The sequence below is a fragment of the Nuphar pumila genome, chromosome 4, assembly GCF_984573655.1.
Source record: "Nuphar pumila chromosome 4, dmNupPumi1.hap1.1, whole genome shotgun sequence".
Classification (NCBI taxonomy): domain Eukaryota; kingdom Viridiplantae; phylum Streptophyta; class Magnoliopsida; order Nymphaeales; family Nymphaeaceae; genus Nuphar; species Nuphar pumila.
Window position 1 is genome coordinate 113,070,017 of NC_143252.1, and position 13,898 is coordinate 113,083,914.

Here is a 13,898-nt window from a genome sequence, read left to right on the forward strand (position 1 = left end):
CAGAGATGAATCAATATGTACATAACATACACAACCAAAAACACGCAGCTCATCGTAAGTGGGATGTTGCCCAAATAAAGTATAATAGGGAGATTTTCGATCCAAAATTGCCATAGGAAGACGATTTATGATATGAACAGATGTGTGAAAAACTTCTGTCCAGAGACTAACGGGCACATTGCTATCATGTAACATGCTCATCGCGCTCTCGACAATATGCCTGTGTTTCCTCTCCGCAACCCCATTTTGTTGAGGAGTATGAGGGCAAGAAACCTGTCGACTTATTCCTTTATCCCGAAGAAAGGCAATAAACTCGTTCGATGAATACTCTCCTCCACCATCACATTGTAAATGCACAATATCACAAGCAAACTTTGTTTTGACCATCGAATGGAATTCCCGAAATATTTGGAAAACTTCATGCTTGTGTTTTAAGAAATATATCCAAGTATAACGGGAATAAGAATCAATAAAGATAACATAGTAACGACTGCCAGAAAGAGAAGGAATAGGTGCGGGTCCCCAAACATCGGAACAAATAATCTCAAATGGCTTTGAAGCTCTTTTATTTATAATATGAAAAAGGAGAACATGGCTTTTGCACAGTTCGCATGAAGAACATTTATTATTATTATAAAAAAATGGACATAAACTAGACTCTGGAAGGAGACCATCAGATACAAGATTTTCAACGAAACCCCGACTACAATGTCCCAAACGACTATGCCAAATATCTGGCTTATTACAATGAGATGAATTAAAAACTTCCAATGAAGGGGAAAACAAAGACTCTGAAGGCGAAGACACTGAAGAATGCTTGGACGACTTCAACTGGAGGACTGGGACTGAAGACGAAGGCGAAGACACTGAAGGAATCTCCTTGAAGACGTACATGTTTCCTTGTCGCTCCCCCTTAGCGAACGCCTCCTTCGTTCGTAGATCCTTAACATAAACAGAAGAGAGAGTAAATTCGACGGAAGAATTCATATCGTCAACAAGTTTAGCTACAGAAACAATGTTCTTTTTAATATTAGGAGCAAGAAGGACATTTGACAAGTGAAGTAAGGACTTGGACATAGGGATATGTGCATTGCCAGTATGACTAATGGAGTGATAAGTTCCATCTCCCGTAACTATACTACCTTTTTCAAAATAAGGCAATAAGTGAGATAACTTACCTGCATTACCCGTAACATGTGTGGCGGCACCGGAATCAACATACCATTCGCCTTGTTCATTTTGCTTGATCGTCATCTGTGACAATGCTGACAACAAAAGTTGTTGCACATCTGTGGAAGAGGATGGCACTTTTGTGTCCACAGTAGTAGCTGATTTATTCTCAATTTTGTTTATTTTACCTCTATTTTGTAGATTGAACCAACAATCAGCTTTTACATGTCCTCTTTTGTTACATAAGAAACAAGTTGGCACTCTTCTCTGATTCCCTGTATTAAAAATCCCTGAAATATTAGGTGTAGGCAAGATACCACGTCCTCCGTGCCCAAAACGTCCGCGACCTCTGCCTCCTTGGTGCCCTCCATTCCCTCGTCCAAAACCTACATAAGTGTCCATGGCCAAAACTGAATGAGGACGAGCTGATTCATTTCCTTCTGCCCGTTGTTTCATAATCATCTCATGCTGGAGAAGTTTCGCTTGAAGGTCGTCAAAAGTGGGCAAGTGAGGAAGGCGTGATAAAGCTGTGGTAAACATGTCAAAATCAGGACCCAATCCATTGAGAAGTTGTTGAACTTTATCTTTATCTGCAATAGCACTTCCAATAACCGCTAATTGATCAGTAATACTCTTCAAGCGGCCTATGTATTCCATGACTGTCATGGAGCCTTTCTTCAAACTTTGAAATTCATTTTTTAAGTACATGACTTTGGCTTCTGGTATCTGAGAGTATGTCTGAGACAGCTTACTCCACAGATCCGCCGCAGTGCAATCATCTGAAAGAGTAACCAACACTTCTTGAGAGAGTGTTGACGTAATATAAGCAACCAAAGACTGATCTCGCTTCCTCCAAGCTGTATACTCTGGATTCTTAATAGAAATGGTAATTGTGTCACCCTTCTCATCCTTGGTTTCCTGCAAAATAAGCCGTGGTGGTATAGGAACTAAACCATCCAGATGTTCATCGAGATCCTGACTCCGTATAAAAGGGAGGATTTGCCTCTTCCAAGTCAAAAAATTAGAATGAGTAAGTTTTTCTGTAACGAGCTGACTCAAGAAATTTGCAGAGGGACCGGATGACAATGAGTAATCCATATCAATGGGACAAGAAATAAGCAAACAAAACGAATGGATAGAAACAAAGAGGTTTGAGATCACTTAATTAATCAGGAGAACTTCAACAAGACATGTACCTGTGCTAATAATATCTGGAAATAACCCAAGCCTTTTTTTTTTTTTGCAGATTCAGAATCGAGATTGTAAATTGTTACAATCTGACTATAAGCGTTGCACAGGGGACACCAAAAAAAGGAGGCAATAAAAGAAATCAAGTGATGACTGACAATCGAGATTATAAATTGTGCATAAAAAAAAAAATTCTAGAACCAAAGAATGAATAAACACTGACAGACGTTAAGAGTGGAAAACAAAGACTGATGACTGACAGTCGTCGATGGCTGCAGTCGTTGATGGCTGCAGTCATTGATGACTGACAGTCGTTAAACAAGAATAAAAAAAAATTTGCAGACGAACCTGTTTATGAGTAGCAAACGATGGGATATCACGTTAAGAATCAAGAATAAGGGACGAGTTGCAGAAGAAGATTGGATTACTCAAAGAGGAGAATAAGAGACGAGTTAAGAGACGAACCTGTTACCGAGAAGGAGAATAGAAAAGGAAGGAAGAGGAGCCAAATAAACCTATTTCTTCAGATCTCGCTGAACACGGCCTCTAATAGGATTCCGCAACCCCTTAGCTCTGATACCATATCAAATTTCGTATGAATAGTTCAGCTTATGCACAGGAAAGTAGAGAGAGAGAGAGAGAGAGAGAGAGAGAGAGAGAGAGATGCACAATCGGCTGGGGCGGCATACCAACTGGGGCTCGACCTCCAAACCCTAGGATATATAAACTATACAGGTTTACAATGATCCTTGTAATATCAGAGATATTACAAGGATGCCATTAATGAAGCTAATTTGACATGTGTTTCATTTAACATGTCATGCGTATGGATCTGGATCCAGATCCATACGCAGTGTATATTTTAACAGGGACATCTAAAAACCTATTGTCCGAAATTGAAGAAACCATATGAAAAGAAGGTTGCCTATGTCGGACCTTCTTAAGAATCAAGTTAACCATCCATCAGAAGCATGCCCTTAACACAATTGGTAGAAGCATTGCAACCTCTGCTCAAAGGAGCATCTTCATCCACTGGAGCCGCCGTATCTTCTATAGACATCTTCGATCCTGGTAAATCTCTTTGGCTCCTTGATTCAGGTGCTTCATTTCATATGACACCAAACATTGATATGTTATTTGAATGTTATAACTCAAATGGATCAAGTGTTTTTACTTTTGATGAAACATCCCTTGAAATCAAGGGAGTAGAAAATTTTGAAAAAGGTTTTCAAAACTCAAAAAGATTTTGTATTCCACAAGTTAGGTATATTCCTAAGCTCAACCTAAATCTTTTATCTGTCTCACAATTATTTGACCATGGATATAATGTTTCCTTCTCCTATCGTGGATGTCAAGTGCAGGATCACTAGTCAGGGAAGCTGATTGGGAAAGGTCATAGAAAAGGAGGCTTGTACTACATGATTTTTTTGGAAATACCCAAGAAGACATTGTGTTAATGTTCAAAAAGTTGACTTTAGATATATGGCACAAGAGACTAGGATTCAAGCTCCAATTTTTTCCAAAGATGATTTTGTTTTTGTAATTTTGAAACTTTTAGATGAGAAAAATGTATTCTTGGAAAAATGAAAAGATTACCTTTTCAAGAAAGAACTTTTGTCTCTTCACGACCATTTGAGTTAATATATTCGGATGTATGGAGACCCGCACCTGTTATATCAAAAGGAGGTTTTATGTATTATGTAATCTTCGTAGATGATTTTGCAAAACATACTTGGATTTATTTTCTTAAACATAAATCCAAAGTTTTCTCACATTTTCAAATATTTTATAATATGGTAAAAAACCAATTTAAAAATGATATCTCAATTTTTCGCACTAATTAAGGGGGAAAGTTTTTATCAAAAGAATTTAAAGATTATTTGAACATACTAAGTATTATACATCAAAGATCATGTCGCTATACTCCTCAAAAAAATGGTTTAGTTGAAAGAAAGCATAGACGTATTATAGAAACAACAAGAACTTTACTTATTGCACATCAAGTACCAAAAACTTTTTGGGGCGAAGCCACTCTAACAGGCTAACAACGGTTTGTCTCATTAACAGAATGCTATTTTCTTCGCTAAACATCTCTTCTGTGGAAAAACTTTTTAAACAAATTCCAGATTACTTTAGGTTAAGGGTTTTTGGGTGTAAATGTTTTGTTTTTACAGATAAAAATGATAAATTCTCGCCTCGTACAATTCCTTGTGCCTTTTTAGAATATGCAAGTCACCAAAAAGGTTATAGATGTTTTGACCTTAAATTTGAAAAATTATATGTATCAAGATTTTTTTTTTAAGTGAAAAGTCTACGGAAATAGATGAGTACTCTTTTTTGTTGGACTTAGTCCCAAAGATTGATGAAGGTGATATTGATGAATATAAAGACAATCAAAATGACCTGATAAGTACAAAATCATTTAGTAATGATCAAAGTTGTATTCAATATTCTAAGCGGGGAAGTTTAGAGAAACCATGTGCTTTAGAAAAATATACTAAAGAACATGAATAAATATCAACTAGAAAGTCATCTAGAGTGTCAAAAGTTCTCCAAAAATTTGTGTCATGTGATTCTTTTACATTAAAATATCAAGCCTACATTGCTTTGATTCACTCCTACAAAGAGCCCTCCAACTATGTTGAAGCAAAAGAACAACCTGAATGGGCCAAAGTTATGACAACAAAACTAAAAGCCTTAGAAAAAGCAAATACTTGGACTATTCAAGATATTCCACCAGGTAAAAAGTTATAGGGTGTCGATGGGTATACAAAGTTAAAACCAAGAGTGATGACACTCTTGAGCGGTTTAAAGCCCGATTAGTTGCTAAAGGCTATTTCTAAGAATATGGAATAGATTATGAAGAGACTTTTGCCCCCGTTGCTAGAATGACTACAATAACGATCCTAATAATCCTTGCCTCTGTAAAGAAATGACATATATACCAAATGGATGTCAAAATTGCATTTTTAAATGGAAGCTTAGCCGAAGAAGTATACATGAACCCACCATCTGTCCTTAACATTCCTAAAGAAAAAACCATTCACTTAAATAAGGCTTTGTATGGACTTAAGCAAGCCCCAAAGGCTTGGTGTGATAAGTTTAGTCATGTTATGCTTGCTTTTGGTTTTCAATCTTACCTTACTGATACAACTTTGTTTGTTAAGAATTCTGATGTAGGCATCATTATTCTTCTCCTCTATGTAGACGACATGATCATCACTGAAAGTGATAAGTAGGGAGTTGACAACATTAAAAAGTTTTTTAAAATACACTTTGAAATGAGTGATTTGGGTTTTCTAAAATTCTTTCTTGGAATAGAAGTTGCTTATTCTCCTAGAGGCTATTTACTAACTTAATCTAAATTTGCTCTAGATATTGTTGACAGGTCTGGTATATCAGATGAACGACAAGTTGACACTTCCGAAGTTGTAAATGTCAAAATGAAGATTGATGATGGAGAACCACTTGAAAATCCAACACCTTACAGACAACTTGTTGGGGGCACTGTCTTATCTTTCCATTACAAGATCTGACATTGTGCATGCCGTTCATACAACAAGCAAATTTCAGCATGCTCCTACCACTGTAGATATGGGAGTTGTTTTACACATTATTAGATACATTAAAACTTCTATTTTTCGAGGACTTTTCTTGTTTGCTTCTTCCTTTTTAGATTTAACTGCTTATACTGATGCAGATTAGAGGGGTAATCCCAATGATCGACACTCAACTACTGGCTTCTATGTATTTTTAGGAGAATCATTGGTCTCTTGAAGGTGCAAGAAGCAACAAAAAGTCTCACTTTCGTCAACTGAAGTCGAATACAAAGCAATGACTACAACCACCATGGAAGTAGTCTGGTTAAGGCGATTGCTTCACGACATGGGTGTTAGGAGTACAGGAGCATCACGGCTGTGTTGTGACAACAAAAACTTTATTTACATTGCCAACAATCGAACATTTTATGAACGGACTAAGCATATCGAGATGGATTGTCACTACGTACGAGAGAAATTTCTATATGACCCCATTGATCTTCCATATGCCTCATCTGAATATCAACTGACAGATTTCTTTACCAAACCTCTTGCTGCTCCTCGATTTCACTTTCTCTTGGACAAACTTTCGGTTCAACCGTAAGTTTGAGGGAGAGTGTTAAATAATGTAACATAATTTCATATGTAATCTCATGGCTTTTAGTTTACTTTTATAGTTTAGTTATGATTAGGCTAGTTTCTTTGTTTAGTTAGGTTTCTTTTATTTTTTAGTTTCTTTTTGGACATTACGACTTTATGCTTTTTTGACTAAAGTCAAAAAGCATAAAGTGAGAGAGTCGTTGGACCCCCAACGGCTCTATTAGAGCCGTTGGGAGCCCAACAACTCCCTCGTTCCTCCTCTCCCATGTATTATAAATATGGGGTGTTACCCACTTGTAATGTATGCTTTTGAAGGGTGTTTTTACCCATTCAATAAATATATTTTTCTTCTCTCTTTTGTATACCTTTTTTCGGGTATTGTTGTAAGAACCCTCGTGGTTCTTGTGTGTGATCCTTTTTTGGTATTTTGGTTGAAGCTATTTGAAGCTTCGTTTGGTGATGATTCAAGAACTCATCTTCTTACAGGTGGGGGTAACTAAGTTGGTATTTGTGTTTGTCTGTCTTTTATAATGTTTAAAGCATTATAATCATGTTTGGATTGCGTATGTTGAAATACTTAAGTTTTTCATGCTTTTTCCTTATCTTTTACGACTTTTTATATTTTTAGTTTAAATAATTTTTTTTTTTGCAAATCTCTAGACTCTAGGTGACTCTGGGCGCTTTTAACTACTAAGCTTGTGGCTAATTGCAATGTTACATTATTATGTTTACTTGTTTTGCAGAACAAAGGAATATAAAGTATATTCTCCACTAACTTTTAGTTTTATCTTTCATATCTTTCAATGCTTGGCATGGCATTGAATATTTGTTAGAATAATTAATAATGAGATAATCTACTCTACATACCTATGTCATCATATAAATTTATTATATCTATATTAGTTTCATCTACATGTCATAACTTTCAACAAATTCTGTCATATTTTCCTTCATCTGTGTTGTATTCATTGCCACATCTGTGTCCTAGTAACATAGGTATGTAGAGTAGCACTGATTTTAACCCCTTCTTTCTATTATCCTAGTATTAGAGGTCCCAATGGACCCTTAAGTCATGAAGTCTTAATTTGTAATCCTCAAATTATGATTTCTGTTTGAAACAAGGCTATTATGTGCTGAACATTACTGCAAATTGTATACAATTCCCTCACAATATTCTAGTTGCTTGTTCTGATCAAATCCATACAAACAAAACTCTTGGCTCTCCTTTCTTCAAAAAAGGAAAAAATGCCCTGGCTCCCCTATTTCCGCAATATGCAGTCACCTTGACTGTTGATTATGATGACCCAGGTCTTTGAGTTGCATTGGTGTTTATGAACATTGTAATCAGTATTCCACTTAAATGTGACTGAAGCTGTCTGGAGTATGGGAATAAAAAAAATGGATCATGGGAGATGTGAGTAGCAATCTTAAAGAACAGGATGCAAAATTCATGGGTGGGTTTCTTTCAAAAAAAAAAAAAACTCATGGATGGGAAACCTTTAGAGTAGCTGGGTTTGGGTTTGTCTTTTTTTTTTGGTTGGGGGTGGGGGGGGGGGTGTGCGGAAGAGGATATTTGTGGAGGTAGATTATTTTTTAATGTTCTTTTTTGGGTGATGCAGGAAACGTGCCCTTCGGTGAAGAACATCCTTCTCTTGGATTCAGAAGGGAAGCGTGTTGCTGTAAAGTATTTTTCAGATGACTGGCCAACACTCAGCTCAAAACTGGCATTCGAGAAATCTGTGTTCACCAAGACCCAAAAGACGAATGCCCGGGCAGAAGGTGAAATTCCCAGCATGTTTGTGTGTGTGTGTGTGTGTGTTTTCCATATTGGAATCTATTAATATAAGAAAGCTTTTGATAACTGGGAGGCGGGTAGAGATTGTATTATATTACATGGAAGTTTATCAGTTACATGGACATGCTAGCATATGCATGTTAGAACCCTTTAAATCGTGATTTCTTCATGCATTTGTTTATAATGTTCTTGTCAAGGTGTCTTTGTTACTGTTGCAAATCATTTGATTCCATATATATATATATCTAGGAAAGGGGAAGGTCTAGCGGACGGACCGTCCAAACGGTCCAGCATCATCTGGACCGTTTGATTGAATGGTCTAGATGAATATGGACCTTCCTCCCCCTTTCTTTCTTCCCGATGACGATTCCCTTCCTCCGTGACTTCGATCCCCACTCCACCTTTCTGCTCCAGCCTCCACCCACTAGGCAGGTGACCGGACGCCGAACGTCCCAATCGGCAGCTCCTCCGCCGTTCCCTTCTGCACCTCCTGCCACTGCTCTGCCTTCCCCTTTGCCCCACCTCTGTCTCTATTTCCATCTGTCTGCTTGCTGGTCAACGTCTGCATACCGGTGATCGACGATGGAAAGGGTGAGAGGAGGGAGAGATGGTGGTGGTTGACTTTTGGGCCTGTGTGTGTCTCCCCGTGGCAAGCCAGTTGCCAGCTTTCACTAGACGACGGTGAGACGGCCATAGGCTGGCAGCGGACTCTCTCCCTCTCTCTCTGCGGCGGCCAACCACTGTTGAGGTTGGCTCGCCAGATGGCTGCTGGATGCCGAGCCCACTACCTGCAACTACTTGCTAGTGGCAGCGGCTGGGGAACGGGAATAGACAAGGGGCAAGTGATGGTGGAGGTGGTGGAGAGACGGAATGGGTTGAGTGTTGGGTGATGGCAAGGGTGGGCCGTCGGGAACGAGAGAGAGAGAGAGAGAGAGAGAGAGAGAGAGAGAGAGAGAGAGAGAGAGAGAGAGAGAGAGAGAGAGAGAGAGAGAGAGAGAGAGAGAGATCTTTGATTTTTGATATGATGAAAAAAAATCAAAGTGGGGACTATTGAACCATATATTGACAAAAAAATCATATATCAACTTTGAGAAATACAGGACAGGTGTAACCTCTGAAAAATCCATTTTTTTTCATTCCCATATTTCAGAATGGAAGACAGTTATGAGATATATTTGTCGATTTCCATTTATGATTCTATTAAGCTTTTCAAATAAATATTCATTTCTACTATGTTGGAAAGCCAATTGCATTTTTTGCTGCCTCGTGTAAGCTATTTTTATTTTTATTGTTTACAATGCATGTTGCATTTGGAAGACTAAGTTTGTTTATGCAGAGTTAGAGCTGAGTGCTAAAATGTCCCTGGAATGCATCATGTTTCTTATAGTGCTAAAAGGAATTTGGATCCCAAGTATTAGATATATTTAGCTTATATCTGTGTGAGTGATAGTGATTCACATCTATTGAATTATTATTCTTTTTTAAGATGACATTGATGTAATGAGATATTGCGGAAATATAAAGAGTGCATACAAGCACATACAACAATGAATAAAAGAGAAAATATCACAAGTCCACGAAGGGACAATACAAGCACAAGCCTTTAAGAAGGCAACAATATACAAAGTCTCTTATTGAAAAGAGAGAGAAGCTCTCCAAGATAAGAATACACAAGGGGATCACCCCTATTTATACAAGAGGAAGAGGAGGAAAAAGGAGGGCCAAAGGGCCTCAAAAGGAGAGCCAAAAGGGGGCTCCCATAGAGTCGTTGGGAGCCCCCAACGGTCACATTTGTGACCGTTGGGGGCTCCAACGACTTCTATGTTGGAGCCCCTTTAGGTCCTCAAAAAGAATAAAAAAGAAATGAAAAAAATAAAAAATAAAGATTACATTTATTCAAAAAGGGAAAAATAGTTGTTTTCTAAAACAACTGTGAAATTACAAAAATACCCCTATCGGGTATTGATGTAATATACAGAATATATATATATATATATATATATATATATATATATATATATATATATATATATATATATATATATATAATAGGTACATTTTAACAATTGATGCCCATCAATATGGTCATATTTCTTCTTATAGTAAATAGCTTATGCATTTTGTATTTTTTTTTGTGTATAGAGTTTTTCCATTTTCTATTATAATGCAATGACTTATTGCGCTTAAGTTGGAAGTCTACAACAACAACAACAACAACTACGCCTTCATCCCAAAACAATTGGGGTCGGCGATATGAACCAAAAAAGAAGATCATTCTGGGTCTTCCACATGAATCCTTCTCCTCCAATCATTTCTATCCAATGCCATGCCCTCGGTGAGGTTCAAAGCATTCATATCCTTTCCTATCACCTCCATCCATGTCTTCCTAGGCCTACCCCGACCTCTTTTAACTAATATATTTTCCCATTTCTCCATCCTTCTAACTGGAGCATCATTAGGCCTTCGCCGAATATGTCCAAACCACCGTAAACGATTATCTCTCATCTTATTTTCAATGGGTGCAACGCCTACCTTCTTACGTATCTCCTTGTTCCGAATCTTATCTTTTATTGTATTTCCACACATCCATCTCAGCATACGCATCTCAGCTACACTCATTTTTTGAATATGATGTCTCTTGGCAGCCCGACATTCCGTACCATATAGTAAAGCGGGCCTAATAGTCGTCCTATAAAACTTTCCCTTCAACCGCAATGGCATTCTACGATCGCACAATACTCCAGTTGCACTTTTCCATTTCATCCACCCAACCTTTATCCTATGATTTACATCTCCATCAATTTCTCCATACTTTTGAATGATAGATCCCAAATATTTGAAACAATCATCCACCGGTATTTCTTGCTCACCAAGCTTCACTACACTCCCATCACTACTTCGTTGCTTACTAAACCGACATTCCATGTATTCTGTCTTACTCTTACTCAACTGAAAACCTCTTGCTTCCAATGTCTGTCTCCATAATTCTAACTTAGCATTAACCCCAGCTCTAGACTCATCAATCAAAACAATATCATCAGCAAACAACATACACCATGACACATTTTCTTGAATTGATCTCGTAAGCTCATCCATCACTATAGCAAATAGGAAAGGGCTTAAAGCAGATCCTTGATATAGGAAAATTGGTTGTCATCCCTCCACAAGTGCAGACATTGGTTACTACTCCTTCATACATATCCTTAAGTTGGAAGTCTCATGAATCAAAATTTAAAATTTTGCAGCAGAGTTCCTTTTCCCCTCTCATTTGTGGTCGAAGAGCCCATCTTTTTGAGATTTAGATTGATGCTTACAAGTTTCTTGCCAGTCCGCATTTTTTTTTACTGGTGGATTGCATCTGAAAGGTCATGTTGTTTCTTTCATATGTGACTGCATTCTCAAGATGCAGCAATATTTTACCGACTGTTATAACTTACAATGATTTGATTCCAGACATGGAAAGGTTTAATTTATAGGCCATGAAGTTAGTCGATTGATGATGTCTACTGGCTTATTATTGATTGTCCAAAAAGGTTTTGGCACATACCAATATGGCTAGATGTCCCTGTAATAAAAAAAGTGCAGTATTCTCTGTTTTTTGTTTATCGTATGTAGTTTATGCCTTGTCCATTGCAATGCAATGACTTATTGGACTCTGTCTCTTTGACATAGGGCTGTCAACGGGTTGGATCCGAAGTCGGGTACCTGCCCAACCTGGATCTGAATTATCAGGTCTGACAAGAAATATGAAAACCCGTATAAAATATGGGTGAGTTTGAGACTTTGGATTGAAACCCGACTGGGGTCGGATCTGGGTATAGGAAACATTTAAAAAAATTGCGTCAGGTACCCGACATTGTTTTTTGGATATGTATAAGGCTTCTATTAGGCCGATACTCAACCCGAATCCACACTTTACTGTGTACAGTAAAAATGACAACACTACGTATCAAACTTAGACCATCTCTCTCAAAGACAAATAGAGCACCATCCCGATGGAAACAAAAACATACATTTCGAAGAATTGAAAGTGCCATGTTTGCTTCCCATCTCATAATCTGATATCATCATGCCCCAGGCTTGAGACCCAATTATGGATATTGCATACAACCTAAGCCAACTGGTTTGACTACATACTTAAAGATCCTAGTGCCTGGCCATGTAGAAAAGCCACTCTTATCCGGATTCCTTCTTAAACATTAAATAAATTTATATTAGTTTTCCCTCATTCATGTTTTTGGTTTTGTTAGCTTAACAATTTATAAATACACAAAAGGGAAAAAGGTTTAATATTTCTCAGTTTTGAACAAAACCCACACCCATAAGTTGACTGTTTTTTCTCATTTTGTAATTCATAAATCTTTGTTACAATAAACTAATTTTTTGCTTTCTAAAATTTCAAATTGGATTGGTCAAGCTAGTTAGGTTTAGTCGTTAAAATTAAGCTGGGTTTCTTTGGGTCAAGTATCAGTTTGGGCTGAAATAATTGTCATACATTGGGTTATAGAATTTTAGGATATTAAAATAAAATGTAGGTAGGTTTGAATTTTCTTATTTCAACTAGAACTGGAACCTAATCCCATAATAATATATGTTGGCAGATTAAGGGAAGACCTGACCCATTCTGGACTTGACCTGTTGAATGAATAATGCAAATATGGGATTTGTTTAAAAAAATATGGGCGGGTTTGGGAATTTCTTTTTCTGATCCGACTATGACCTGAACCTGCTCACTGTTTATATGGGCAGATCAGGGTCGACCCCAATCCAGCCCTGATCTGACCCATTGACAGCCCTACTTGGACATCAGTTTTTTCATCAATTTGTAGTCTCATGGATCACAAGTAAAAATTGTGTAACAGAAATTTTATCTTTTCTAACCTTATGTGCAGCTGAAATAACCATATTTGAGAAATATGTGGTTGTCTACAAGTTTCTGGCTGATCTGCATTTCTTTGTGACTGGCGGTGATGATGAAAATGAGCTCATTTTAGCAACAGTCCTTCAGGGCTTTTTTGATGCTGTTGATATTCTGCTGAGGTTCACATCTATCAACATAACTACCTTGAGGAATTCCTCACATTTTTTTTCCATCCCCATAATAGGAATAGGATTTAACATTTATTTTTCTCACTCTTTGTTTACATGATTTTGGTCCAGAAACAACGTTGACAAAAGGTCAGCTCTGGAGAATTTGGATCTCATCCTTCTATGCATTGATGAGATTGTTGACGGGGGGTACGTAAATTATGCTCTTTAGTGCATTGTTTTCATCATCATTGTCATCATTGTCATCATTGTCACTTGCTGCGATTTACACCAGTAATTACTTCTTTGTTGTTCTATGTGTTTGTTCTTTCTTGCTTGTTGTATAGTATGGAAGGAAACTTGTGTATCTCTAATGATTTTTTTCAAATTTTCACGCTATTATTGCTTTCTGTTCATGCAATGTCCATGTCACTCATTTGGTGGTGCTGATATTTTTACATGGTTTTTAATACCTTTGGTCGGTTAATTAGATGAATTTTTCTCTATAAAATTCGATCCTGTTGTTCAACTTTATGCAAGATGAACCATGGTCACTGGAAATTTCTTGTTATCCTCGG

The 13,898-nt window shown here is 37.4% G+C and overlaps 1 protein-coding gene across 1 annotated transcript in view; it reads left to right on the forward strand.

Annotated features, from left to right (window-relative positions):
• The window catches only part of LOC149840633 (coatomer subunit zeta-2-like), a 36,493-nt gene that overhangs the window by 13,293 nt on the left and 9,302 nt on the right, over nt 1–13,898 (forward strand). The window contains exons 3-5 of the mRNA XM_090003234.1: nt 8,117–8,276; nt 13,185–13,332; nt 13,453–13,530. Of these exons, the coding sequence (XP_089859360.1) occupies nt 8,117–8,276; nt 13,185–13,332; nt 13,453–13,530 (386 nt within the window). The remainder of the gene's footprint in view (nt 1–8,116; nt 8,277–13,184; nt 13,333–13,452; nt 13,531–13,898) is intronic.